At 41.9% G+C, this 27,952-nt stretch overlaps 1 protein-coding gene across 2 annotated transcripts in view; it reads left to right on the top strand.

Moving 5' to 3' along the window:
- Positions 1–204: 204 nt before the first annotated feature.
- The window catches only part of cep131 (centrosomal protein 131), a 134,705-nt gene continuing 106,957 nt past the window's right edge, over positions 205–27,952 (top strand). For both annotated transcript variants that reach the window (XM_072558775.1, XM_072558774.1), the window contains exons 1-4: positions 205–572; positions 17,511–17,702; positions 19,098–19,207; positions 23,966–24,080. In XM_072558775.1, the coding sequence (XP_072414876.1) occupies positions 17,535–17,702; positions 19,098–19,207; positions 23,966–24,080 (393 nt within the window). In that variant the 5' untranslated portion in view covers positions 205–572; positions 17,511–17,534. The remainder of the gene's footprint in view (positions 573–17,510; positions 17,703–19,097; positions 19,208–23,965; positions 24,081–27,952) is intronic.

Here is a 27,952-nt window from a genome sequence, read left to right as displayed (position 1 = left end):
TTTAACCCTGTGGCTGTGTGTGCTGGAATGCCTGGTCACTCTAGCTTGATGGCAGACCCTGGGGAGGGAGGGAGGGGGTGGGGCCGGAGATGATCGACGTGGGCTCTGTCCAATCCACAGCCAGAGAAGTTACCCCGCCCCTGGGTAAGCGCCAATAGACGGGTGAGGGGGGCGGGACCTCCGTTGAGATGGTGTTTGGTTGCGCGGTTGCTAAGTGGATTCCCTCTCTGTCTGCCCTGAGATGACTCAGGAGGAGGTTCCTTCAGCCGCGTAAAAAGAAATGCACGAACATCGACCGTAACGGGAGCAGGGGAAAAGTAGCGACGCTTGTTTATCAATTTTTTAAAAAAAAATTGTTGCAATGTATCTCTCTCGATGTGAAGGAGAATCACAGCAATTATAATGTAACCTTAGGCCAAGGCTCTGCCAGCAGCAGCCCCCTCAGTCTGATACAAGTTGCCATCCACAGGCCCAGAGCGGTTCCTCTGAGGTTTCCAGTTACACTGTTGCCCGAAGACACCGCCGATTGCACCCATCTGCACCGTGCTGTGGGAACTCGAGGCCTCCCCACGGTGAGTTGGCCAAAATGCACCACGTTTACAAAACAAAAGTGAGAGTGAACTGGCGCAGGCGGGACGCCTCTCTCCTTGAATCTCACTCCCGTGAATCCCACCCGACTTGGGAAGCAAATGCATCGTTATCATGTCGGGGGATTAAAGGTGGTGCATGCCTGCGACTGTTACCAGCGTTGCCTATGGTAACGCTTGACTCAGTTGAGGTGGAAACGATTCTGCCTCAGCCAAGTCAAACCCAAAGCCGTCCGTGTCACTGCTATTTTATTAAATGTAGGTCATGGGGTTCGTGCAATGAATTCTTGTTGGTTTATCCTTACTACAACTTTCAGTGGAACTTTCCTGCAGTTGTTGCTTATTTTGAAGCATTAACTTTGGCGAAGTTTTTTACATGATGTATTTGGATACTTCAATTTGAATGATTTAAAAATGAAGCTTGGTCTGGTGCTTTAAGAAAGCCATTAATCAATTAAATTTAGAGGAGTTATTAGTCCTTTTAGAACAGATTGAAATTTGTTTTATTTGTTTGCGGTTTGTGAGCATCATAGGCTTTAATCAGGGCTTATGGCCGACTCCAAACTGTTCTTGAGAAGGTGGCAAGGAGCCACCTTTTGAAATGCTGCAGCCCTGGTGTGTAGAAACATTCAAAATGCTATTACGAAGGGATTTAGTATTTTGACCCAGTGATGGTGAAAGAATATCTATGTAGTTTGAAGACAAGATGGGAAGGGAGTGAAGGGGCACTTGCAGGTGATGCTCCCATACATTTGCTGTCCTTGACCTTCTAGGTGATTGAGGTCATTGATTTGAATGGTGCCGTTGAAGAATCTTGTGCATCTTGTAGATGGGGCACACTACTGTCACTGTGCTTTGGGGAAGGAAGTGAATGTTGAAGTTGGTGCTTGGGATACCAATCGAATGGATTGCCTTTATCCAGATAGTGTATTGTGATGTTGGAGCTACACCCATCCAGGCAAGTAGAGATTGTTGCATCACACTCCTAATGTGCCTTGTAGATGATGGGCAGGCTTTGAAGTGACAGGAATTAAGCTAGTCGTTGCAGAATTCCTGGTCTATTGTAGTCACAGTATTCTATGGCCTGTCTAGTTCATTATCAGAATAATGTTAATCGCCAGGATGTTGTTTGTGGGAAATTCAGTGATGGTAATGCCATTAAACGTTAAGGGGTGATGGTTAGATTCTCTCTTGCTTGTGATAGTCGTTGCTTGATAATTATATAGTGCAAAGGGTACTTGCCCCTTTTCAAACCAAGCTTGGATGTTGTTCATGTTGTGTTGCTGCTTCAGTATCAGAGGAGTCATGAACGATGCTGAACATTTTACAGATGTCAGCAAGTGTCCCCACTTCTGATCTTGTGAAGGACGGAAGGTCATTGATGAAGCAGCTAAAAATGGCTGGGCTAAGGCCATAATGCTGAGGATTACTAGTGCTCCCTTGATGTTGAGGGAACTTGCTCTCTTCAGCAAGCAACTTTTACTGAGCTCGTGCAACATCATCGCACTGTCAATGACAGTGATAATTTTCTTATCAGCAAGAGTAGACTGTTACTAGAATCTTGTCAGGGTTCATAGTTTTTGCAGTATCTTTTGGGTTTAGCTGTTTCTTGGTATCATGTGAAGTGAATTGAATTGGCTGAAGGCTGGCATCTGCAATGCTGAGGATCTCAAGATGAGGTTGAAATTTATCATTTACTTGGCACTTCTGATTGAAGGGGATGAAAATGCCTTGTCATCTGCACTGATAATCTGGGCTATTTGAGGAGCCTCTTCCTCTGCCTTTTAATATAATGTATTGATTACCTATATGTTATTGTCCCATCTGTCAATTTAAAATCCTTGCATCCTTTTGAAGAGAATTGTTTGAAATATACAGCTTATTTTAATCTACTGTGTTTGAATACCTAGTTATGGGTTATTTTTCTTCCAGAATTTGCATGTAAATTTGTGTATCTTTTGACATTCTCATCAAATCATATTCAAATCAGATTGGCAGTTAACATCAAAAGGAAACCAAAAGTATTTTGTAAAGGCATAAATAAAAATAGGGTCATTCAAAGAAAAGAGAGGCCGATTTGGGACCAAAAGGTAGATCTTGTGAAGACATGATTTAGAGGTGCTGGTGTTGGACTGGGGTGTACAAAGTTAAAAATCACACAACACCAGGTTATAGTCCAACAGGTTTATTTGGAATCACAAGCTTCATCAGGTGATGAAGGAGCAATGCTCCGAAAACTAGTGCTTCCAAATAAACCTGTTGGGCTATAACCTGGTGTTGTGTGATTTTTAACCTTGTGAACACAGAAAGTATGGATAAGGTACTAAATGAGTACTTTAACATTTATACATGATAGCAAGCGTAGAAGACATGGGATTAAATTAACAATGGCGACAAGGGTGGGTGGCACATTGGCTTAGTAGTTAGTACTGCTGCTTCAAGGCACCAGTGACACTGATTCAATCCCAGCCTCAGACGACAGTCTGGGTGCATAGAACATAGAACATTACAGCGCAGTACAGGCCCTTCGGCCCTCGATGTTGCGCCGATCAAAGCCCACCTAACCTACACTAACCCACTATCCTCCATATACCTATCCAATGCCCGCTTAAATACCCATAAAGAGGGAGAGTCCACTACTGCTACTGGCAGGGCATTCCATGAACTTACGACTCGCTGAGTGAAGAACCTACCCCTAACATCAGTCCTATATCTACCCCCCCTTAATTTAAAGCTATGCCCCCTTGTAATAGCTGACTCCATACGTGGAAAAAGGTTCTCACTGTCAACCCTATCTAACCCCCTAATCATCTTGTACACCTCTATCAAGTCACCCCTAAACCTTCTTTTCTCCAATGAAAATAACCCCAAGTGCCTCAGCCTTTCCTCATAGGATCTTCCTACCATACCAGGCAACATCCTGGTAAACTTCCTCTGCACCCGTTCCAGTGCCTCCACATCCTTCCTATAGTATGGCGACCAAAACTGCACACAATATTCCAGATGCGGCCGCACCAGAGTATTATACAACTGCAGCATGACCTCAGGACTCCGGAACTCAATTCCTCGACCAATAAAAGCCAGTACGCCATATGCCTTCTTCACTGCACTATTTACCTGGGTGGCAACTTTCAGAGATCTGTGTACATGGACACCAAGATCCCTCTGCTCTTCCACACTACCAAGTATCCGACCATTAGCCCAGTACCCCATCTTTTTATTACTCTTACCAAAGTGAATCACCTCACACTTAGCTACATTGAACTCCATTTGCCACCTTTCTGCCCAGCTCTGCAGCTTCTCTATATCCCGCTGTAACCTGCCACATCCTTCCTCCCTGTCTACAACTCCTCCGACTTTCGTATCATCCGCAAACTTGCTCACCCAACCTTCTAACCCTTCCTCCAGGTCATTTATAAAAATGACAAACAGCAGTGGTCCCAAAACAGATCCTTGCGGAACACCGCTAGTGACGGCACTCCAAGATGAACCTTTGCCATCAACTACTACCCTCTGTCTTCTTCCAGCCAGCCAATTCCTCATCCAATCCTCCAACTCACCCTCAATGCCATATCTCTGTATTTTCTGCAGTAGCCTACCATGGGGGACCTTATCAAATGCCTTACTAAAATCCATATATACCACATCTACCGCTTTCCCCTCATCTACCTCCTTAGTCACCTTCTCAAAGAATTCAATAAGGTTTGTGAGGCACGACCTGCCCTTCACAAAACCATGCTGACTATCCTTGATCACATTATTCTTATCCAGATGTGCATAAATCCTATCCCTTACAATTCTCTCTAAGACTTTGCCCACAATAGAAGTGAGACTCACTGGCCTATAGTTACTAGGATTATTCCTACTCCCCTTCTTGAACAAGGGAACCACGTTTGCTAGCCTCCAGTCCTCTGGCACTACTCCTGTAGACAAAGAGGACACAAAAATCAAGGCCAATGGCTCTGCAATCTCCTCCCTTGCTTCCCAGAGAATCCTAGGATAAATGCCATCAGGCCCAGGGGACTTATCTATTTTCACCCTTGCCAGAATTTCCAACACCTCTTCTCTACATATCTCAAAGCCATCCATTCTACTTATTCGTGCCTCAGTATTCATATCGACAACAATGTCCTGTTCCTGAGTGAATACTGACGAAAAGTATTCATTCAGTGCCTCCCCAATCTCTTCAGCCTCCACACGCAACTTCCCATTACTATCCTTGATTGGACCTATTCCTACCCTAGTCATTCTTTTATTCCTAACATACCTATAGAAAGCCTTAGGGTTTTCCCTAATCCTACCAACTAAGGACCTTTCATGTCCCCTCCTTGCTGCTCTTAGCTCTCTCTTCAGGTCCTTCCGGGCTACCTTATAACTCAATCGCCCCTATTGAACCTTCACGCCTCATCTTTACAAAGGCCGCCCTCTTCCATTTAACAAGGGATTCCAATTCCTTATTAAACCACGGCTCCCTCACACGACCCTTTCCTCCCTGCCTGATAGGTACGTACTTATCAAGGACACTCAATAGTTGCTCCTTGAACAAGTTCCACATATCAATTACGCTCTTGCCTTGGAATCTACTTTTCCAAACCACACATCCTAAGTCATGCCTCAACGCATCATAATTTCCCTGCCCTCAGCTATAACTCTTGCCCTGGAGTACACACTTATCCCCCTCCATCACGAGAGTAAAAATCACCGAATTGTGGTCACTGTCCCCAAAGTGCTCACCTACCTCTAGTTCTAATACCTGGCCTGGTTCGTTACCCAGAACCAAATCCAGTATGGCCTCACCTCTTGTTGGCTTATCTACATATTGTGTCAGGAAACTCTCCTGCACACATTGCACAAACACTGACCCATCTAACGAACTTGAGCTATAGCTTTCCCAATCAATATCAGGAAAGTTAAAGTCTCCCATAACAATCACCCTATTACTGTCACTCTTCTCCTGAATCATCTTCACAATCCTTTCTTCAACGATTCTAAGACTATTAGGAGGCCTGTAAAAGACTCCTAACAGGGTGACCTCACCTCTCCTATTCCTAACCTCAACCCAAACTACCTCAGATGGCAAATCTTCGTCCATCTTCCTTTCCACCGCTGTAGTACTATCTTTGACAAGCAAAGCCACACCCCCCCCCCTCTTTTACCCCCACCTCTGACCCTACTAAAACATTTAAACCCTGGAACCTGCAACAGCCAATCCTGTCCCTGATCTAGCCATGTCTCCGTAATAGCCACAACATCGAAGTCCCAGGTACCAACCCACGCTGCAAGTTCACCTACCTTATTTCGTATACTTCTGGCATTAAAGTATACACACTTCAAGCCACTCTTCTGTTTACAGGCACCCTCCTTTAAGATTGATGCCATATTCCTAACCTCCCTACACTCCAGGTCCTGCACCCTAAAGCTACAGTCTGGGTTCCCATGCCCCTGCAGAGTTAGTTTAAACCCCCCCAAGAGCACTAGCAAACCTCCCCCCAAGGATACTGGTGCCCCTCAGGTTCAGGTGCAGACCATCCTGTTTATAGAGGTCCCACCTTCCCCAGAAAGAACCCCAGTTATCCAAGTACCGAAATCCCTCCCTCCTGCACCATCCCTGTAGCCACGTATTTAACTGTTCTCTCTCCCTATTCCTCGACTCTCTATCACGTGGCACGGGTAACAAACCAGAGACAACAACTCTGTTCGTTCTAACTCTGAGCTTCCAACCTAGCTCCCTAAAAGCCTGTCTAACATCCTCAGCACTCCTCCTACCTATGTCATTGGTGCCAATATGGACCATGACTTCAGGCTGCTCCCCCTCCCCCTTAAGGACCCGGAAAACACGATCAGAGACATCACGTACCCTTGCACCTGGGAGGCAACATACCAAACGTGAGTCTCTCTCGTTCCCACAAAACCGCCTATCGGTGCCCTGAACTATCGAGTCCCCAATTATTATTGCTCTGCTCTTCTCCACCCTTCCCTTCTGAGTAACGGGGACAGGCTCCGTGCCAGAGGCCTGAGCCCCGTCACTTACCCCTGGTAAGTCGTCGCCCCCACGTATCCAAAACGGTATACTTGTTCTTGAGGGGAACGACCGCAGGGGGTCCCTGCACTGGCTGCTTCCTCCCAGTCCCCCTCACTGTCACCCATCTATCTGCCATCTTTGGAGTTACTACTTCCCTATAGCTCCGATCTATGACCCCCTCTGCCTCCCGAATGATCCGAAGTTCATCCAACTCCAGCTCCAGTTCCCTAACACGGTCTTGGAGGAGCTGGAGATGGGTGCACTTCCTGCAAGTGTAATCAGCAGGGACGTCCATGGCATCCCTCACCTCATATTGCAGGAGGAACATTGCACTGCCTTCACTGCCATCCCTCTAAAGCTAACCTTTATTTTAAAACAAAACTGTGCAGTTTGCACATTCTCCCAGTGTCTGTGTGGGTTTCTCTTCGGGTACTCTGGTTTCCTCCCACAGTCTAAAGATGTGCAGATTAGCTGAATTGGTCATGCTAAATTGCCCATAGTGTTCAATGATCTGTAGGTTAGATGCATTAGTCAGGGATAAATATAGAATGGTAGGATAGGGAAATGTGTCTGGATAGGTGACTCTTCAGAGGGTCAGTGTGGACTTTGGCGTAATGGCTTATTTCTGCACTATAGGGATTCTTAAAATAACAATTGGCCAAGAGACTGATTGATTATTGTGAATGGTTCTTTTTCAGACTGGTTGATGCCAACCTCCTCTGTTGATTTTAGGACCTGTGCTATTTCTGATTATTTATTCAGGACCTAGAATTTTGTATGCAGGGCATAATTTAAAATTTTGCAGATAAGTGCAACTCAGAAATGGAATAATGAATGAGAAAGATTGTCATAGATTTAAAGAGAGAACAGAGAAATTGATGAAATTGACAGATGTCCAGTCGATGAAATTAATATGGATTACTGTAAAGAATGAGGGCAGCAATACAGTGTGCTATTTAAAGAGAATAAAGGAATGGGGAAACCCTGGTGGGTTATATACATAAATGTTTGAAGGTAGCTGGACAAGTTGAGGGCTATTTCTTAAAAAAAAGACATATCAGCTTTATTAATAGGTAAGTGGAGTACAAAAGCAAAGAGGTCAAGCTGTATATTTTATAAAAACATTGATTAGATTTCAGCTGAAGTGCTGTGTTCTATTCTAGGCATAACAGTTTGGGATTCTGTCAACCCTTCGGGACAGTTATGGAGGAGGTTTACTAGAATGGTACCAAAAGAAAGGAGAATATTTGAGAGAAAGCGTTAATAGGGCCATGGGGGAAAATCCAGGGCTCTCCTAAAGAGCCAACATGGCTGTGATAGGATAAGTGCAATTCCACAAATATTTCTGAAGTATTCTGTGTTAAATCAAAATGCATTAGAAAATAAGGTTTTTAACTGGATCATTTGTTAGATTAGAAAATGTTTGTTAGATTAGAAAAAATGATAAAATCAATTGATTTTATTTTACAAAGTAATAATAATTCAAAAGCCAAACATAAGTTATTTGAGAGAAGTGTGTAGCAATATTTTTGATATAAGGACTGGGTTGAAAGAATCAATTTACAAGTAAAACAAAAAGATTTCAAGTAATTGAGCTGAAAGTAATTGGACATGGGAAGGAATTTTGTCATTAGATTTTGTTGTCAGGTAATGAGTGCATGAATCAGAACTTTAATTTAGTGAATTTTTAATGAATTATTCTATTTTCCAAATTAAAAGCATATTTCTCCAATTAATATACTTGAAATTGATATTCAGTTCTCAATTCATCCCCGTGGAGCAAAGCAAGTTAACATTCATTTGGTTGTTAAACCATTAAAATAGAACATTTATTAATTTGGATTTGAGACAAGTTGCTTTGTTGTGTCTTTGGTGCAGTGCTTTGTCAGAAATAACAGTATGCTAAGCTGCTGGGTTGGTCATTGCCTACAAGTAAACAGTATAGGCAACAAATTCATTTCATGCATTTGCTAGAATGGATAACATAGCTAGAATGGAACTTGAGTGATATCAAATGATTGTTAATGTAGATGGTGATGACTTTTCATCAGTACGTTAGCATTATTTCGTTTGTACAATGCTTTTCAGTTTTTTTCTTATGTGCCTATAAAGAGATTTTTTTTCTCACTCTGTTATCATCAGATGGGAGTACTCAGTCATTGTTTAATGATAAAGTTCCTTTTATATCTGGAGTAGGATGACCAGCTTGAGACTGGCAGGGTTCAGTGGATTCATGAAATAACTGCTCAGAGGCTGGCCAGCCAGATCAGAATCACTTCATTTTTTAAAAGCCTTTTCTCCCGTACTATCGCCTAATGGCAGAGTCTTCTGGTTATATCAGTCAGCCAGGGCTTTTCTGATTGGAGTTATTAACCTGGTAAAAACAAGGACTGCAGATGCTGGAAACCAGATTCTAGATAAGAGTGGTGCTGGAAAAGCACAGCAGTTCAGGCAGCATCCGAGGAGCAGGAAAATCAACGTTTTGGGCAAAAGCCCTTCACCAGTTATTAACCTGGGCCAATCAATGACCTCATCAACGAGATCAACTTGGTTCCAATCACTACAGTTAGGTTGAAGTGCAAGTGCATCAAAATAGAATGATGAAGAGGTCCTTTTCAGTGTTTTCACACATTCAGAACCAGTATAAAAATAGTTCACAGAATAAGGAGCTAGATGTAATCTTTAATGAGTAATGTTTGGTGCTATGTGGGAGGCTTTCTCTTTCCAGATACAGGAACTTCAAGGTAACTTCTAAACTGTGCAGATCGACAAACAGTACTAACTGCTGATCACCAAAATTCCATATGCCGTGAAAATAACCTTGTGTTCTTGCTGAAGAGAATTGCCAAAACAATTTTCAAGGCTAGATCAACTGAACAGTGATTTTATTTTTACATTTGCTCAGAATTGGCATTTTCAGAATAAGCTTTAGCAAGGTACATTTTCAGTAGTGATAGCTTAATGCTATCTGATGCTTTTTGGCCATCTGATCCAGGGCACCTTGAGGTTGTGATTAAAGATTTATGTTTTCATGAACTTGGCTGATCCTTAGACATTACCATAAATCTGATGCTTTTAACCGTTTGCTGACTTTTATATTTTCATTGTCCTTTATGATTGTTTTACCTTTTGAATTAAATTTTACAATTACAGCACTGTTTTTGCTTTAGTTGTTTTGAGCATATTTTAAAAATGTTTAACTTTGGTACTGCAGAGTATGAGATTTAAGTTGTATGTATTTGTCAAAGAAGTCCATGAAGCAAACCTAAGTATTTCTTAATGAAGTTAGCAAAGAATAACCACTTGCAGTGTATTATAATGTAGTAAAGGGGAGTCACAGAAACATGATCCGACACACACACAGATTTTTAAAATGAAGAGCAATGTGTTAGCTTGGATGACAAAAGACTTTTAGTAAGATTACATCACATCTGGGGGACCTAGTAAATTGGGTACAAAATTGGATTGAAAATAGGAGATAGAGTAGTGGGTTACTTTTCGGACTGGAGGCTTGTGACCACGGGTGTGCTAAAAGAATTAGTGCTGGTTCCACTGCTTTTCGTTTTTATATAAATGATTATGATGTGAATGTAGGAGATATGGTTAGTAAGTTTACAGATGACACCAAGAAAGATGGTGTAGTGGACAGTGAAGAAGGTTATCTCAGAGTACATTGGGCCCTTGATCAGATGGCCAGTGGGCTGGTGAGTGGCAAATGGAATTTAATTTAGATAAGTGTGAGGTGTAGCATTTTGGTAAGGCAAACCAGAGCAGGATTTGTTAATGGTAGTGTTGTCCTGTTTCCCCCCTCAGTCGAAGCAAAATGCTCAGAGACACAGAGTAGTTTTACGTCCTTCATCTTTATTCCGGGCGCTGGAGGGAGAGAGAATGATCACCCATGAGCACAGAGACATGAGTTCATGGGCTTCTTTGGAATAGCAGTTTCTCAATGAATTATATAGTTATTTTACTGGGGGGAGCATCCAGATAAGGCAAGATATATATTGATTCGGTGACCGTTGCAATCAGCAAGTGTCAGTAGTAAAGATTAAGCCATCTGCTGTTACACAATGGCCCTTGTTGGGGCTGGCTTCACATAATGAATACTTTTCACCTTGTTGAACTGACCTCACATACTGAATGCTACCTTATCTTGTTAAATGGCTGTACGTAATGAATGCTTTTCCACCTTGTTAACCCATTACCCTCACCTCCAGCATCCCATTGTTAACTGCAAGTTCTTATCTGATCTGAGTTCTGCTCAGCTGAACCTCTTGTTTCACAAAATTCAGAACTTGACTCTTTCCCTGCCTGCTTATAGCCTATACACATTCTCAGTAGGACCCTTGGGTGTGTGGCTGAACAGAGAGACCTCGTGGTGCAGGTGTGTAGTTCCTTAAAAGTGGAGTCACAGGTAGACAGGGTGGTGAAGAAGGCATTTGACTTGCTTACCTTCATTGGTCAGAACATTGAATATAAGAGTTGAGCTATCATGTTGTGGCTGTATAAGACATTGGTGAGGCCACTTTTAGAATACTGTAGACAGTTCTGGTTGTCCTTCTATAGGAAGGATGTTGTTAAACTTGAGAGGGTTCAGAAAAGCTTGACGAGAATGTTGCCAGTAATGGAGGGTTTGAATTATAAGGAGTTGCTGAATAGGCTGTGGCTTGAACAGCCAAGATCGCTTTCCCGGACTAGGGGTGTCTAAAATTCGAGGGTATAGTTTCAGGTGAGAAGGGACAGATATAAAATTGACCTAAGGGGCAACCTTTTCATGCAAAGGGTAGTGTGTGTATGGAACAAACTGCCAGAGGGAAGTGGTGGAGACTGATACAATTACATCATTTTAAAAGGCATCTGATTGGGTAGATGAATAGGAAGGGTTTAGAGGGTTGTGGCCAAATGCTGGCAAACGGGACTGAATAAGATTGTGATTTACATTTTTTGAGAAGATTTGTAGCTTAGGTTGTGGTTCAAGTTGTAAGTTTGCTCATTGAGCTGGCAGGTTTGTTTTCAGACGTTTCGTCACCATCTTAGGTAACATCATCAGTGAGACTCCAGTGAAGCACTGGTGTTCTCTCTGCATTCTAGTTATGTATTTAGGTTTCCTTAGGGTGGTGATGACATTTCTGGTTCTTTTTCTCAGAGCTTGGTAAATGGGGTCCAAGTTGATGTGTTTATTGATGGAGGTCCAGTTTGAATGCCAGGCCTCTTATGAATTAGGTTCATCAGCTGATGTTTAAGTGTGTTGGTTGGTTTGTGGGCTACCATGATGCCAAGGAGTTAGTAGTCTGGTAGTCATTTCAGAGATGTCTTTGATGTATTGTAATGTGGCTAGAATTTCTGGGCGCATTGTGTTTGCTTGTTTGGGTTTGTTGTTGAGAAATAGGTGGACTGTGTTTATTGGGTACTGGATTAGTGGTGCTGGAAGAGCACAGCAGTTCAGGCAGCATCCAACGAGCAGCGAATGGTGCCTGAACTGCTGTGCTCTTCCAGCACCACTAATCCAGTATTTGGTTTTCAGCATCTGCAGTCATTGTTTTTACCTGTGTTTATTGGGTACCCGTTCTCCATGAAGACACTGTATAGGTATTTTTCATCTGCTGCTTGTAGTTCCTGTGTGCTGCAATGCGTTGTGGCCTGTTTAAATAATGCCCTGATGCAGCTCCGTTTATAGGTGTTGGGATGATTGCTTCTGTAGTTAAGTATCTGATCTGTGTGTGTTGCTTTCCTGTAGCCGCTGGTCTGCAGTTCTATGTTAACTGTTTGTTCCACTGTGACATCTAGGAAGGGGAGTCTGTTGTTGTTGTTCTCTTCCTCTTTGGTGAAATTTATGCCAGTAAAGATGTTGTTAATGATATTGTAGGTTTCCTCTAATTTGTTCCATTTTGTGATGACAAAGGTGTCATCCATATAGTGGACCCAAAGTTTGGGTTGGATCTTCAATAACAAACCCAAAGAAATAGACACAACACACCCAGAAACTCTAGCCACCCTGTCATACATCAAAGACATCTTGGACTACCAGACTACTCTGACCCCCTGGCATCACGGTAGCCCACAAACCTACCAACACACTGAAACAGCTATAGAGGAACCTTGAAGGACATGGGTGGAGTTAATCAAATGATGGATGGCATAGCTTAGCCAAGCATCGGGACCTTGCGATCTTGTCAGATAATCCAAAATTTGGATAATCGCATGCCAATAATTGAGGTTCCTCTGCACTTATGAACCTAAAGGACCCTATGCCAACAACCAGCAAAACAAGTGTAATTTCCTAAATACTCTGTGAAGACTGTAACAAATACTACATCAGACAAACAGGCAGAAAACTAGCCAGCAGGATACATGAACATCATCTAGCCACCAAAAGACATGACCCATTATCACTAGCAACCTTATGTACAAATGAAGAAGGACACCACTTTGATTGAGACAACGCATCCATCCTCAGACAGGCTAGACAGAGACATGCATGGGAATTCATAGAGGCCTGGCATTCAAACTGGGACTCCACCAATAAACACGTTGATTTGGACCCCACTTACCAACCTCTGAGAAAAAGAACCGGAAATGATATCACCCACTGTAATAGGCCAATGCACATCAACAGAAACCAAGACGTAACACCAGCACTTCACCAGAGGCTCACTGATGATGTTACCTAGCATGGTGATGAAATGTCTGAGAACAAAACTTCCAGCTCAGCAAGCAAGCTTACAACCTCAGATTGGGATGTTTGGTTGGTGTGGATGAGTTGGACTGAAGATTCTGTTTTCCATGCTGTATGACTTTTATTTGATCAAGGCAGAGGCCTGGGGAGGTGGAAAAAGGTTTCAGAAATATATATCACAGGGGGTAAACTGCTGCAAGCATGGCTTCTAATGATGGGGCGAACAATGGGGAAAGTGCATATCAAAGGGCAAATGTAAGGAACAGTAACTTCCTGTTGGACAAACAGGGTAGGGGTGAATGTCTTCAGGAAGATAAAATAATGAGGGTCATTACAATAAAGGGGTTTAAACATGAGAATGAGTATTTTAAATGGAAGAAGAGAGATAGTGAGTGAAAGGGACTGATTAGTTAAAATACACAAAGCAGAGGTTCAGATAAACTGAAGTTTATAGATGCTGTAGTTTGGGAGACTGGCATGGAGAGGAGTCAACTGGTCAAGGTGATAAAGGTGTAATTGACAACTTCAGTAGCAGATGAAATACAATAAGAGTACAAACATACGAAGATACAAATTAAGAGTGGGAGTAGACCATTCAGCCCTTCAAGCCTGGTCCACCATTTGATTAAGATTGTAGCTGGCCTTTTTAACCTCATCTCCACATTTCTGCCAACCCCCGATAGCCTTTTACCCCATTACTTACCAAAAATCTATCCAGTGTGGATGGTGCCAACAAGTTGGTGGAGTTCCTCAAGGGGAAGAGTGCATTATCTCTCCTTCCAACTCTGTTTTGATTTAGCCCCTCCCCTACCTCTCCCTCACTTTGGTGTTCGTGTGTTGTCCTTAATTAACTCTATATGTAAATTCAACAGTTGGAAACAAGGGTGGTTTAAAAGGGATTTGGTGGTGGGAAAAGCTATTCAGTTGTGTGTGATAGGAATTCTGGATATAAGAAAAGGAAGAAATATGTTTTTCTGTATTCTTGGTGAGTGAGCATGTGATGTCCAATATTCTTGACACTTTTAGAGAAACATAGGCACTGCAGGGGCTGCAGTGCTTTATCACCTCCTCTCCAACTCCATTTTGCTTTAATCCGCTCCCTCTGTTCCTTCCTTTCCCTCACATTTGGTGGTACACTGCATCGCCCTTGCTCGCTTTGCATGTAAATTGGTTAATTTAAACCATAGATCACTTAATGCTGGTGGAAAATGAATAAAAAGTACCACCAGTGATTGGTGATGGCATATTAAAAATCATCACATTAAACTGATATTCTATTAGCTTTTCTACTTATTTGATGCAGCTAACCTTTGTCTACTCAGCTCATGTATCCATAATTTTTCTATAGTCCCCTTGATTCCTCTTCACAATTTCCTTTACTCCTTACATTTGTTTCATTTGCAGGTTTGACAACTGTACATTTAGCCTCTTCATCTAAATTATTTACGTAAACTGCAAAGAGTTGAGGTTCCAATATTGATTCTTGGGGCACATCACTTTTGTTCTGTATTGCCAACCCAAAAACTATTTATGCCTATACTGCTTTTTGTAGCAAAGCAATTTTCTATCCTTGCCAGTGATCTAATTTATGACCTGATATTTAATTTTCTGATGAGATATTTCATCTAATGCCTTCTGAAAGTTTTAACTGGAGTACGTCCATTGGTCATTCACAGTACATATTACTACTTCAAGCAACTCTAAAAGGTTAGATAAACGTAATTTCCTTTTCAGGTTGTAAGTTTGCTTGCTGAGCTAGTAGATTTGTTCTCAGATGTTTCGTCACCATGCTAGGTAACATCATCAGTGAGCCTCTGGTGAAGCGCTGGTGTTCTGTCCTGATGGCTATTTATGTGTCTTGGTTTGTTGTGGTGGGTGATATCATTTCTGGCTCTTTTTCGGAGAGGTTGGTAAATGATCAATGATGCTCTCAACCCACTCCACAAATACGAACGAGAAATTTTGGGCTCAAAAATTATGTATATTAATGTGACTGACCATGAATGGACAAGTACGCTAGAAGGAGCAATCAAGACTAAACAGTTCCTTCATTCCTGATGAAGGATTCATGTGTGAAAGGTTGATTCTCCTGCTCCTCAGATGTTCCCTGACCTGCTGTGCTTTTCCAGCGTTACACTCTCAACACTAAACACCAGCAGACCAAGGCAAAGAAAATACTAGCCCTACAAGAAAAAGTAGCTAAACTTACACACAGCAATAACATGGACAATTCAGAGACTTGGATAAAGCACCTATTGAACCGACCACACTCAGACATGGAAAAAGCTGTCATAGTACGAGGGCTGAACTTCAACCACAGGGACGAAGTCAAAAAGGACTTCTTGGCAGCACTGGAATCCACCCTGAAAGACAATGGACTTATGGAAGAAATCGAGCAGACCCTTCAGGCAGACAGTAGCACCAACACTAAGCAGAAAGAAAGAACGGAACGCCCTCAACACACTGGAAATGAAAGCCGTAAACGTTTTCTCTCCTATTAATTTTAAAATTTATTTTTTGGTAAAGGTACAATGTAAAATTGCTATAGTCCTATCATAGGCTACTCTCTCAGAGAGAGATGGTTGGTGCTGGTTTAACCTAAGAGTCACCATGCCTTTGTAAAGGGGAGAGATTGAGAAAGAGACTCCTTCATGGATAACTTCATGGATGATGCAAGAATTGAATCCACTCTGTTGGCATCCCTCTTTATCGCAAACTATCCATCCAGCCAACTGAGCATACTGAACCCCTATTCTTTAGACGGAATATAAAAACACAGCAGTCCTCTGACCTGCCTCCCATTTTGCATAATTAAATGCTATTTCTTTAAGTTCAATACTATTTTTGCATTTGAAGTAACCATGGATTATTTTTGTACCCCATGGCATTTTTTGTTCTGGAGTTGAATGCCTCGATGGTATCTTACTAAATGTAAAATCTCTACTGTCAGCTGAAAAGGGGAAATCATCTTCCATCTCTTTAACCGTCTTTCTGTCGATTGTAACAAGTATTTCAAATTTCTAGCTAGAAGGTAGCTGCTATGGCACTTGAAATAAAACAGAGCTTGCTAGAAAAACAGCTAATTATCAAGGTTTATTCAAATGGAAAGACAAGGGAGTTTTATTATCCAGTCACTGGGAGATAAAGAAAAGCACAGCATCAAATACATGCACAAACACAGGTAATACGTTTAAAAGTGGAGTGCCTTGTACAGACAGGAGGAATAAAACAAGCCGTTTTTAAACAAAAGCTTGGAATGTGTGGGTCATTAGCTTTTGAATCTGATGCCACAGTTGTTTAATTTTTGATTTTGCTATAATAATGGCAGAGCTGGTGTATATCTGTCATTGTCAGTGAATGGGTGTTGAATGACCACATGAGCCAAACTGACATGTTTAGACCAGGAACACTCTGAAAACCGTGCTTTTTAAAATTTTAACCTTTTTTCTAATCAACCTGTTCAGAGATGTTATTACATGGTGGGCCTCTGAATCCAGGCCTTTTGGTCTAGGGGTAGGGACACTGCCACTACACCACAGAAGGGCCCAGGATACAATGAATTTTTAAAATGTGGTTTTATACAAAAATTACTTGAAATTGTTCATGTCGCATGAGGAATGTTTGCTTTTTTTCTTTTATATTCAGCCATGTTATCACAAACAACCAATGGTTTTTTTCCCATTAACAAATCGCCTGTGATATTTTTCATCTATTAACTACCACTGCTAAACCACTCGTGTTCCAATTGATTACTGCAAAGCCTGTTAAAGGCTATGCAATAACACAAAAAATGAGGGATAGATAGGAACAGGATGTTTACTCTCTTCAGGAATTTTTTATTTCTGAATTTATTTTTCTCCTTCAACCTGTTCAGCGATGGATTAGGTGGGACATGAACTCATGCCTTTTGTTCCAAGGGTAAGGACACTACCATTGTGTCACAAGAGGGTCCTGGATATAGTGCTTAGACTGTGTTGCTAACTGAATTCAGCTGGTGTTATTAAACCTGTTTTCTGTGCATGCTGGTAGAATCTTCACTTGGGACTTTAGCAAATGATTTGACTGTTTCAACAAACAAAGTATTCCTTAAATTTAAAACTAGAACAGGCCTCAGACGCAAGTGATTATTCTGAAAGCTGCAAAGAAATCCTAATTATTTTGAAGTATTAAACGACTGGGATTCAAAAGGCAAATATTAACATATCATTTTCTAATTTCATTTCAGGTTTCTTTTTAATGTGCATTCACAATGAATACATCACGAAGCAGTTCTTCATTCCTCAGTGATGGATTTGATCTTAGCTTGACTGGCTCTCAGTTACCCATGACTAAACGCCCCAGCAGTGCTTCACCTGCCAAACAGCTAACACGCTCCACCTCTGTCATCTCTGAGACCAAGGCCAAAAGGAACACTTTGGTAAATAATACCGATGGAATCTGTGCTGTAACTTTATAGAACTTTAGGAGTTTAGAAACTTAGGCTTACAAACTCAAAGATGTTTCGAAGTCTAAGGCGAGACCTTAATTGAAGCATAACATGTTTGGTGGACAGCAGTTGATAAGGTAATTGCACAAAGGATTTGGATGAGTCTAGGTCCAGAGGGCATAATCTCAGAGAAAGGGTTGCCTAGTTAGATTAATGATAAAGTGGAATTGCTTCTCTCAAAGGGTAAACAATCTGTGGAATTCTTTACTACAGAGGACCACAGAGGCTGGGTCATTGAGCCAATTCAAAATGTTTTTTAACAGTAAGGGAACCCAGGGTTATGGGGAAAAGGTAGTAAAGTAACGTTGAGGATTATCAGATCAGCCATGATCCCATTGATTGGCCAAATGGCCTATCTCTCCTGCTATGTCTTAAGGTCTTATTTCAAGACCAACTAGATTCTTGAGAAAATGGTTATTTTTCATGAATGTGATGATCCATGGTGAGTAAATCTAATATACCAGAAATCTACTGGTACGAGACCCAAGTTGTCATTTTGTGGGCAATTTAGTTGTTTTGTTGGACATTAGACATGTTATGACACACTCTGGTACAGGTGGGACTTGAATCCAGACCATGTGCCCTAGAGGTAAGGATGCTTCCTCTTATGGCCAGTTTAACCTTAGCTTAATCACTGCTAATTCCCTTATTACTCTCACTTGACACTTGTAAAAGTACTTTCCAGTGAGCTTTTGGAGAGCAATTAGAAGCATAGATTTTGGATACTTTTCATTCTATGTCACTGCACAAGGAATACTGTGTCAAATTTTAGTTCTTGCTTTCACAACTGATTGCCTGCCCGCAGCTCCTCAGTGTTGGCCAAAGCTGTGGTTAGCTAATATGTGACACCAGGGATTGTGTCTGGGATATTTCTGTGCTTTTTAATTCCATGTTCCAGATGTTATACATAAGCAGCTGTCCCTTGGTTTACTGGTGCATAGAAGTATCACAAGTGATTATTACTGCCTATTCATCAATCTGCATCTTCTCATGCCTGGTACGTTCCATAAACCAGTTAGTGAGGAAGGAATGGGTACAGTTAGTGCTATTGCCCCTGATTGATTTTGCCTGTTGTTAGTATTGCTGTGCATTTCTTCTCTGCCACCTAAAATCAGCACTACGACAAATTGGACAACGCAAAATGCAAAACTTGAAAATATCACAAATGTGCTGCAGTACTTAGAATTGTTTACAGAAATGGATAAAAATTTGTAGGAAAAATTGTTGGATGTGTGTGAAAATATAAGTGCAAGGGAAACCAAGAGAATGATAAACATAGCATTGAAAATTTATAACCGCAAAAGATATGTGTTTGCCTCTCTCTAGGTTAATGGTGGGCATGGAAATGTCAATGGCAACAGTTCCCGTACCATCAACAACTTACAAAGGTCAAACAGTGCAACACAAGTCAGCCAGCAAGCCAGTGCATCAATAAGGTAATGTTGTTAGTTCACACCACTGGAAAGTGTAACATATTCTTGGTTTAGGCTGTATTTAATCCCCTCTGAAAATATGAAAGAAATCTTGCAAATCAATTCACCAATAACTTTGTCAAAACAATGAGCAACATTTTGATTGTTCAATCAGCATTCATTGCCTCAATGTAATTTCTCTGTTTTCCATGCGTGTCTGAAAGAAGCATTTGCATAATGCCTTTTCGTTACATTTTCCCCAATGCTGTTCATAGCAGAGTCACCAATAGGTGTTGGTGAGTTTTGAGAAGATTTGTAGCTCAGGTTGAGGTTCTGGATGTAGGTTTGCTCACTGAGCTGGCAGGTTCATTCTCACCCTTCCAGCTCAGTGAGCAAACCAACATCCAGAGTCACCAAATGTGCAGAGATATTCTTGGGCTGATAGGTCAAAGCTGTGTAGTGATTGAAATAAGGTCAGCCAGGTGGATCTCATAGAATATGTGTTCCTTGATACGCTATGCTGAGAGAAAAAAAAAGTGTCTCCATTGCTTCTTTTGCCATTCAAATTCAATCAGTGTCCCCTGGTTTTTGATCCTTCCATCAATATGATCAATTTCTCCTGTTCTTCTCTGTCCGGATCGTTCATGATTCTTCATATATCAAATCTCTTTCTTCTCTGAGGAAAATAGGCATAGTGTTACCAGTCTGTTTCTTCATGTTTATAATGAATAGGCTTTAACTTTGCTGATGAGCCTGTATTGTGGCACCTTTTGTCAAACTTATACACTCCATGTACATGACATCAACAGCATTATCCTCATCAGCCCTCTCTGTTATCTCATAAAATCTAAACCAAGTTAGTCAAACATAATTTGCTTAGTGCTGTTTGAGGGACATGGCATTGTGAAAGGATGGGTGTCCATTGAGAGCCACCTTCCTGCCTTTAATCCTGAATCCCTTGCCCCATTTCATCACAACCACCAATCCTGCAAAGCACCCCTTGCCATCACTCATTGATCATGGGTCTCTCCAGTGGTGCCGCTGAACATGAGATGCTGGCAGCTCTTTGTAGACAGGTGACCTATTCCTGGAAAACTGATCCTTTGGAAGGCCTACTGCTGGTCTGGTTGATCCAAAGGAGGTGACACTGGTCACTTGCCACATCGTCAAAGGTGAGAGCAGCTGGTATATCTGAGAAACAGGACTGAATGTGCCAGTATCCTAGGGAAAAACAAGGACTGCAGATGCTGGAAACTAGATTCTAGATTAGAGTGATGCTGGAAAAGCACAGCAGTTCAGGCAGTGTCTAAGGAGCAGGAAAATCGATATTTTGGGCAAAAGCCCTTCATCAGGAATAGAGGCAGAGTGCCTGCAGGGTGGAGAGATAAATGAGAGGAGGGTGGGGGTGGAGAGAAAGTGGCATAGAGTACAATAGGTGAATGGGGGTAGGGATGGAGGTGATAGGTCAGGGAGGAGGGTGGGGTGGATAGGTGGAAAGGAAGATAGGCAGGGAGGACAAGTCATGGGGACAGTGCTGAGCTGGAAGCCAGCTCAGCCAGGCTGGTGAATTGCAAAACCTGTGTCCACACTTCCTCCGTCCAAGGCCCCAAAGGAGCCTTCCACATCCCTCAAAGTTTTACCTGCATGTCCACCAATATCATTTCTTGTATCCATTGCTCCCGATGTGGTCTCCTGTACATTGGGGAGACTGGACGCCTCCTAGCAGAGCGTTTTAGGGAACATCTTTGGGCACCAATCAACCACACCGTCCTGTGGCCCAACATTTCAACTCCCCCTCAGCCGAGGACATGGAGGTCCTGGGCCTCCTTCACCGCCGCTCCCTCACCACCCGACGCCTGGAGGAAGAATGCCTCATCTTCCGCCTCGGAACACTTCAACCCCAGGGCATCAATGTGGACTTCAACAGTTTCTTCGTTTCCCCTTCCCCCACTTCACCCCAGTTCCAAACTTCTATCTCAGCACTGTCCCCATGACTTGTCCTACCTGCCTACCTTCCTTTCCACCTATCCACTCTACCCTCCTCCCTGACCTATCACCTCCATTCCCACCCCCTTCACCCATTGTACTCCCATTAGATTACTTACTCATTAGATTACTTACAGTGTGGAAACAGGCCCTTCGGCCCAACAAGTCCACACCGACCCGCCGAAGCGCAACCCACCCATACCCCTACATTTACCCCTTACCTAACACTACGGGCAATTTAGCATGGCCAATTCACCTGACCTGCACATCTTTGGACTGTGGGAGGAAACCGGAGCACCCGGAGGAAACCCACGCAGACACGGGGAGAACGTGCAAACTCCACACAGTCAGTCGCCTGAGGCGGGAACTGAACCCGGGTCTCTGGCGCTGTGAGGCAGCAGTGCTAACCACTGTGCCACCGTGCCGCCACTCTATGCTACTTTCTCCCCACCCCCACCCTCCTCTAGCTTATCTCTCCACCCTGCAGGCACTCTGCCTCTATTCCTGATGAAGGGCTTTTGCCCGAAATGTCGATTTTCCTGCTCCTCGGATGCTGCCTGAACTGCTGTGCTTTTCCAGCACCACTCTAATCTGTGCCAGTATCCTCTAAAGTCTTCTTCTAAGAAGGGGAAAAGTAAAAAGGCCAACTTTACTTGATTGCAATGGAGACGGAGGCCCCCAGAGGGCCACACTGGCCAGGAGGATGCCTCTATGTGTGGAGTGGTCTTCAACTGCACGTGGTACCTAGTTAGCTTTGGAATATTGATTTTAATAAGCATTTGTCTCTTACCTAATCAAACAGGCTGCTCAAAACGGGCCTTGAGATGGAACTGTGCTGGCTAACCAGCAGGTTGGCCTGGTGACAAAGGATTGTGGTCCATCTGAAGTGTTTGGATTTGGTGCCCAGATTTGCCCGCTCACCTGGCCGGCCACATTCTTCTTTTTTTTGTTTCTTTATTTCTCCTTTGTTTCAAATTTCAAGTTTTGATCTTTTCTGCGGCAGCGATGGAGGTGGGCAGTTGCAAGGACCTGCCGCGGCAGTGGGATCCAGATGTCTGTTCCTTGTAGTGGCTGCAGCTTTATCAAAGTCTTCATTGTTGTTGGGTCTGGTCAATTTCTCCTGGCGGTGGTTTCAATGGTGGCTACAGCAGTGGTGGCCTGGTGGTTCCGGTTTGTTCCTTGTGGCTATGGCCTCAATGTGGTGGCTTTGAGCAGCAGTTGAAGTGGGGATGGCTTGAGTGATGGCTTCAGCATCGCCAACCTTTTGGGTTCGGTCTGTCCCTCATTGCTATGGCGCTGATACAGTGGCTTTAGTGTCAGCTTTGATGTTGGTACAGTGTGTCCAGTCTGGAAACCCGTGGTTTGGTGGCCTCGGACACTTTCGGTAGCCACTTCAGAAACCCAGGAGCCGAGGAGGGAACAAAAGATGAACTTTGTCCTTACTTTGTCTCAGTTATCTCTTTTTATACTTTCTGTAATTATAATTGTGGCAACTTATACGCATTTCACTGTATTTTCATAAATGCAAGTGACAATAAGTTGCTATTCAATTCTATTCTAAACAATCCTGCCTTTGCATCCATTTTAAAATTAAATGCATTTAGTTTTTTGAGTTTCTTCAAATATATACTTCTCTGTTCTTGGAAAGTAGAGATATAAAGTAATTTTAGTTTTGTAAAAGCAGCAAAATCATCTTATTTTACCTGATGTGGAATTTATTTTGTGTGTCTATAACTTTCATTTTTTTTTTGGATTGCAAGCAGTAAGTGATGAAATTTAACTCGCTTGCTATTTTTTTGTCCCGAGAAGGATTTGAGGAACCAATTTGCAAGATAATCAATAATTTCAAAAAGAAAACAAATGCTTTTCCACTTCATTCACTGACATTGAAATTACCAAATTGTCATATTAGAGAGATCTGAAATCCTATACAATTGCTTATTGTAATGAATATAGATTACCACTTATTTGCTTGTAGTTAGTGACAGTAGGTGGCAGTGTGACCATACATATTTCAGTAACATCTCCGATCAATAAATGGTGCCCAGTTAGTAAAAACTTGATGATGAAGAAGTGGAAATGAATTAGAAAATGTTTTCTCCATCTATTTCATTCAGCATCAGTCCATTCCCCTCTCTTCCTTGAGTTTTAATCATTACTTGATTTAAAACAGCGATCACATAGTCACCAGGTGGAGTAAAGTTCAGGCCACCAGCAATTGCTTGGAGGGAAATTCAGCTTGGTCACAGTATCTGCATGAGTACTTGATTTATGTAATCAATAAATCTGCATTTTATTCCTAATTCTTGCCTAGTTAGGGCTGAGGGAGTGATGCAGTGACTTTCGAAGAGTCAAATTTCAAATGTGCAATAATGGAACACACTGAACAGACCCGCAAGAGAGCACAGTTTGGAACTAATGAGGCATTTATGTGCATGTCATATAAGGAGTGTGGAATTATGAGAATTAAGACTTTAGGAAAAGTGAATATCTGGAACTGGCTGCACATAATCACTCAAAGTTCATTCTACTGTAGCACAACAGTTGCGTTCCTCTCAACCCTGTGTTATAGAAATCGCGCTGTACAAGATCACTATAGAAAATTGCTATATCCTTCAGTAGAAAGTTTGCATAATTCAAATAGCGGCAAAAATTCGTCAATTGCATTATAGCCAATTTGTATTAATAAAATGAATTATACCAGAATGACTATAATGCTATTTACAATTCATTGTGGCACTGTGAGTGAACAAAATAAGTCCATTAATTGTGACTCTTATCCTGTTTCCTGCTTAGTGAAGAGAGAGCAGATGATTTCCTGGCTTTGTTTGATAGCTCAGCTGATGGGAGGAAAAAACTATCCAGTTTGAGCAAGACATCCCCAGAGAAGAGGACCACTTGGAATGTTCTGGTAATTATAAACTAGCTAACTCACTAAATTAACTCTCCCACTAACAGCGTGCCTTGATGCGTCAACAAGATTTTGCCATTTGTCCTTCAGAATCCTGTATAGTTTTATTTGTTATTTTCCATCTCCAATTTACAGAAGTGTTGGTCATTTCCTGGAGTACAGTTCCAACCGCTAAATGTCCCTCACTTCTCTGGACGCTCAAAGAGTATCTTAGCCTCTTGATCTCCTGAATGTAATGAAGCTTTCTAAGTTATTTGAACAGTTATTCAAGCTGGAATAAAGAAAGTAATATTAAAATGGTACAAAAATAAACTCAAACAGTTTAAAGATTATTTTGACAGCCTGTCCTTTTTAAATGTTTCAGTATATTGCACTTATTCCCCCACCAAATCTTTCACTAATTACCTCTTGTTTGAATGTCCTGAACTTTGCACTGTAGTCACTCATACAAATATACAAAGTTAGAGCAGAAGTAGACCATTCAGGCCCTCGAGCCTGCTGTACCGTTCAGTATGATCATGGCTGCTCTGATAACATTTTGACTTCCATACTCCCATTCACTCCCAATAACCACAGATTTTATCTAACGAGAATCTATCAACCTTGTTCTAAAGAATATTTAATGACCTTTTGAGGCAGAGCTCCAAAGTGGCACAACCTTCAGAAAGGAAAAAAAAATTATCTGAAAGAGTGACCCTGAATTAGAAAACAGTGCCCCCTAGTTCTGACAGACTCACAAGAGGAAACATCCTTTCCACGTCTAGGCCATTATTAGGACCATTCAGAATCTTGTATGCTTCAACCATGCGTCTGGACAGATACATGAGTAGGTGGGGAGCAGAGGGATACAGATGCTTAGGAATTGGGCAACAGGTTTAGGCAGTAGGTATGGATTGGCTCAGGCTGGGAGGGCCGAAGGGCCTGTTCCTGGGCTGTACATTTTCTTTGTTCTTAACCACATCACCTCTCTCTCTTCTAAACTGCACTGAAAACATGACCAGCCTAACTTAACTTATCCCCATAAGAAAACCCATTTATTCCAGGTATCAATCTAGTAAACCTCCTCTGAACTGCATTTACATCCTTCCTTAAATAAGAAGACCAAAACTGCACACAGTAACCACCTTCAGAAACTTTAATTTCAATTGTACCATTTCAAATAATCACATCTTTCCAAAAGAACCAGCTCAACTATACTCACAAAACGCTGTGGACTTGAAGTAGCAGCTCTTCCACTTTAACTTGCTATCTCTGGTTTTTATTTGAGCTGTTCATAAAAGGTTTCAAATGCATGGTTTTCAACTAATTTGGCACTGCTTCACATTCAATATTAAATTGCTTCTTCATTTGACACTCTATATTTTAGGAAGCAAGATCATGCAGGAAAACATTACGTTCCATAGAAATGTTCTCTGAGAAGCAATGGCTGCTAGATCAGTTGTTAATTTTAAACCTGAGATTTTTTTATGAAACATAGGTGTTAAGGGATATGGGCCAAAGGCAGGTAAGTAGATTTCGGCCAAAGATCAACTTTGATCTCATTGAATGGTGGACCCGGCTCAAGAGGGTGAATGCCCTATTCCTGTTCGTCTGTTCCTGTGGAAGTTCTCCATTTGATTGTACTTACATTTTCGAATGATACTTTTTTTTTAAAGTGATTAATCCATGAATTAAAAGTAATTTGTCTTTAACTGCCAGGAATTAAAAGTCTCACCAACAATATTCAAGTACACCAGGCAGAATAGAATTGGCTTCCTGTAGAAATATTTTTTCATGGAACATGACTGCAGTAGTTGTATTCTACAAGGCTATCTGAATGCTAACATTCTAATAGTTAAAGCTTGAGAAATGTCCTCTTAAACTGTCGTGCTGAGTGGTCGTATATTAATTGCATTTATAATGGAAAGTTGAGGTAGCTCTGTCCCACTGTGATTCAGCGTGCTGTTGAAGATTAATTATTCTGGCAGTTCCTCAGCTGCTAATTTGCTTGAGTGTCATGCTACAACTTAGTCATGCTGTCTTGAGTTTATAGGGAATACAGGAACAGCACAAGGCCCTTTGGACCATTTACTGTGTCCCACATAATTGTAGATTGTGTGAGATGACAGTCATTGCATGAGATGAAAACTAGTTCAAGACCTCTATAGGTTCATAATTCTCTAGGCAAAGAACCAGCTTCTGACCTGTAACTCCTTTACCCTTCCAATGAAGAAGGAAGAGAAGGACCTCTGGAGCTCGTCTGTTCCGTCCACTTTGTTTTTGTTTCTTTCCTCCTTTTTGTCTCTCTTCTATCTTTTTTTTTCTCTTTTATTTTATTTATCTCTTGGTGAAGAGCTTGGTCATGGCAACACCAACAGTGGAGGCGAGTGGGCCCAGCAGTGCAAATTTAAGTAGTTCCAGGAGCATGGATTGATGGCAACAGCATCAGAAGCAAGTTTGGGTTCCCAACAACTGCTGCATCATCGAGTTGGTCCTAGAGACGACTCATGGCTGCTGCTGTGGAGTCCAATTTGGTTTTGCGGTGGCATCTGCGTGCAGTGCAGAGTCATGAAGTCGGTGGTGGAGGTGAGTTTGGGCCCAGTATGCCGTTGGCGTCAGCTGCGGCTACATTGTTGAGGTGGGCCTGAAGCTGACTCAGGCAGTGGCGGAGGTCAGGTTGGTACCCAGAAGCATCAGTGGCATCTGCATTGGCGAGGTCCAGAAAAAACTCATAGTGGTGAGGGCATCGATGGAGGTGAGAGAGTGCCAAAGAACGGGGACTTTCGTTGCAGCAGTGGCAGCGCGGTGAAGGGGACTCATGCCTGGCCTCCAGGCCCACGGCAGAGCATTTCAGAAGAATCACTGCAATGTTGGACACTTTATTTCTCTACCTTTGTGTTCTATGTGTTGGTTTATTTTTCTGTGTTTTAAAATGGCGCAGGAGAGTGGCAACATTATATGACACTGTATTTTGTAACAAGATGTACATGACAATAAATAAATCAAATTAAATCAAAACACATCTTGTGTGACATAATTGGAAGTTCTCATCCTGGGTCATTCCTAACCTATTTGATTGTAAAATATAGCTAACTGAAACACAATATATTCTTTTCATCATCTTGTATGCCTCAATCATATCATTGTTAAACCTAGGCTTTTTTAAAATGCAGAATTCCAATTCTTTTCACCTGTCTTAATAACTGAAATGATTTATTTTGGGATTAAGTCATCACTAAGTTTAAAACTAACTTTATCTTGCTCCTTTCCTTTGTCCTTTCCAAAGCGTTGGTATTATCTGACAAAACCAGACATCATATTGTAAGTCAGGCCTGGTCATTTTCAACAGGGCTTCCCAATCTGTGGTTGTTGTCACTGCCTTTTAGTCGACTACCCTCCACCTCCCCACACCATGTGGCAATGAGGGTTAAAGTTGGTAGGGGATTGGGAGAAGTGAAGGAAGGAGGGGATGAACAACTCTCCTGCCCTCCAAATTTCACTCTGGGATCACAAACCATCTAATGCATTAAAATAAGCCCCACCAGGAAAAGAGTTTGGAAGCTTTGTTCTGTGAGGACAACATTATTTATTGTGTGAGTTGTCCTTTTAATGCATCACAGTATCTTAATTGCTCTTCACAGTGTTGTTCATATGTGATTTTGAGAATTTGTGCACCTGGAAGTATGGATTTCTTAGTTTCTTCATCTTCTTTAACACTTTCCCTGAAGCGTATATGAATAAAGAGAATTCACCCTGCATCATTCACACTCCTTAACACAATTATGAAATTTCATGCTATCTGAAAGTTTGCAGATTGTTCCCCCCATGCCTTCATTCAGATCATGTATTAAAATAGCAAGCAGTAAAGGTCCCACTGTGAAATCTGGCCTAAC

This window comes from Chiloscyllium punctatum, chromosome 39 (assembly GCF_047496795.1).
Source record: "Chiloscyllium punctatum isolate Juve2018m chromosome 39, sChiPun1.3, whole genome shotgun sequence".
Lineage (NCBI taxonomy): Eukaryota > Metazoa > Chordata > Chondrichthyes > Orectolobiformes > Hemiscylliidae > Chiloscyllium > Chiloscyllium punctatum.
This window is presented reverse-complemented; position numbering and strand designations above follow the sequence as displayed.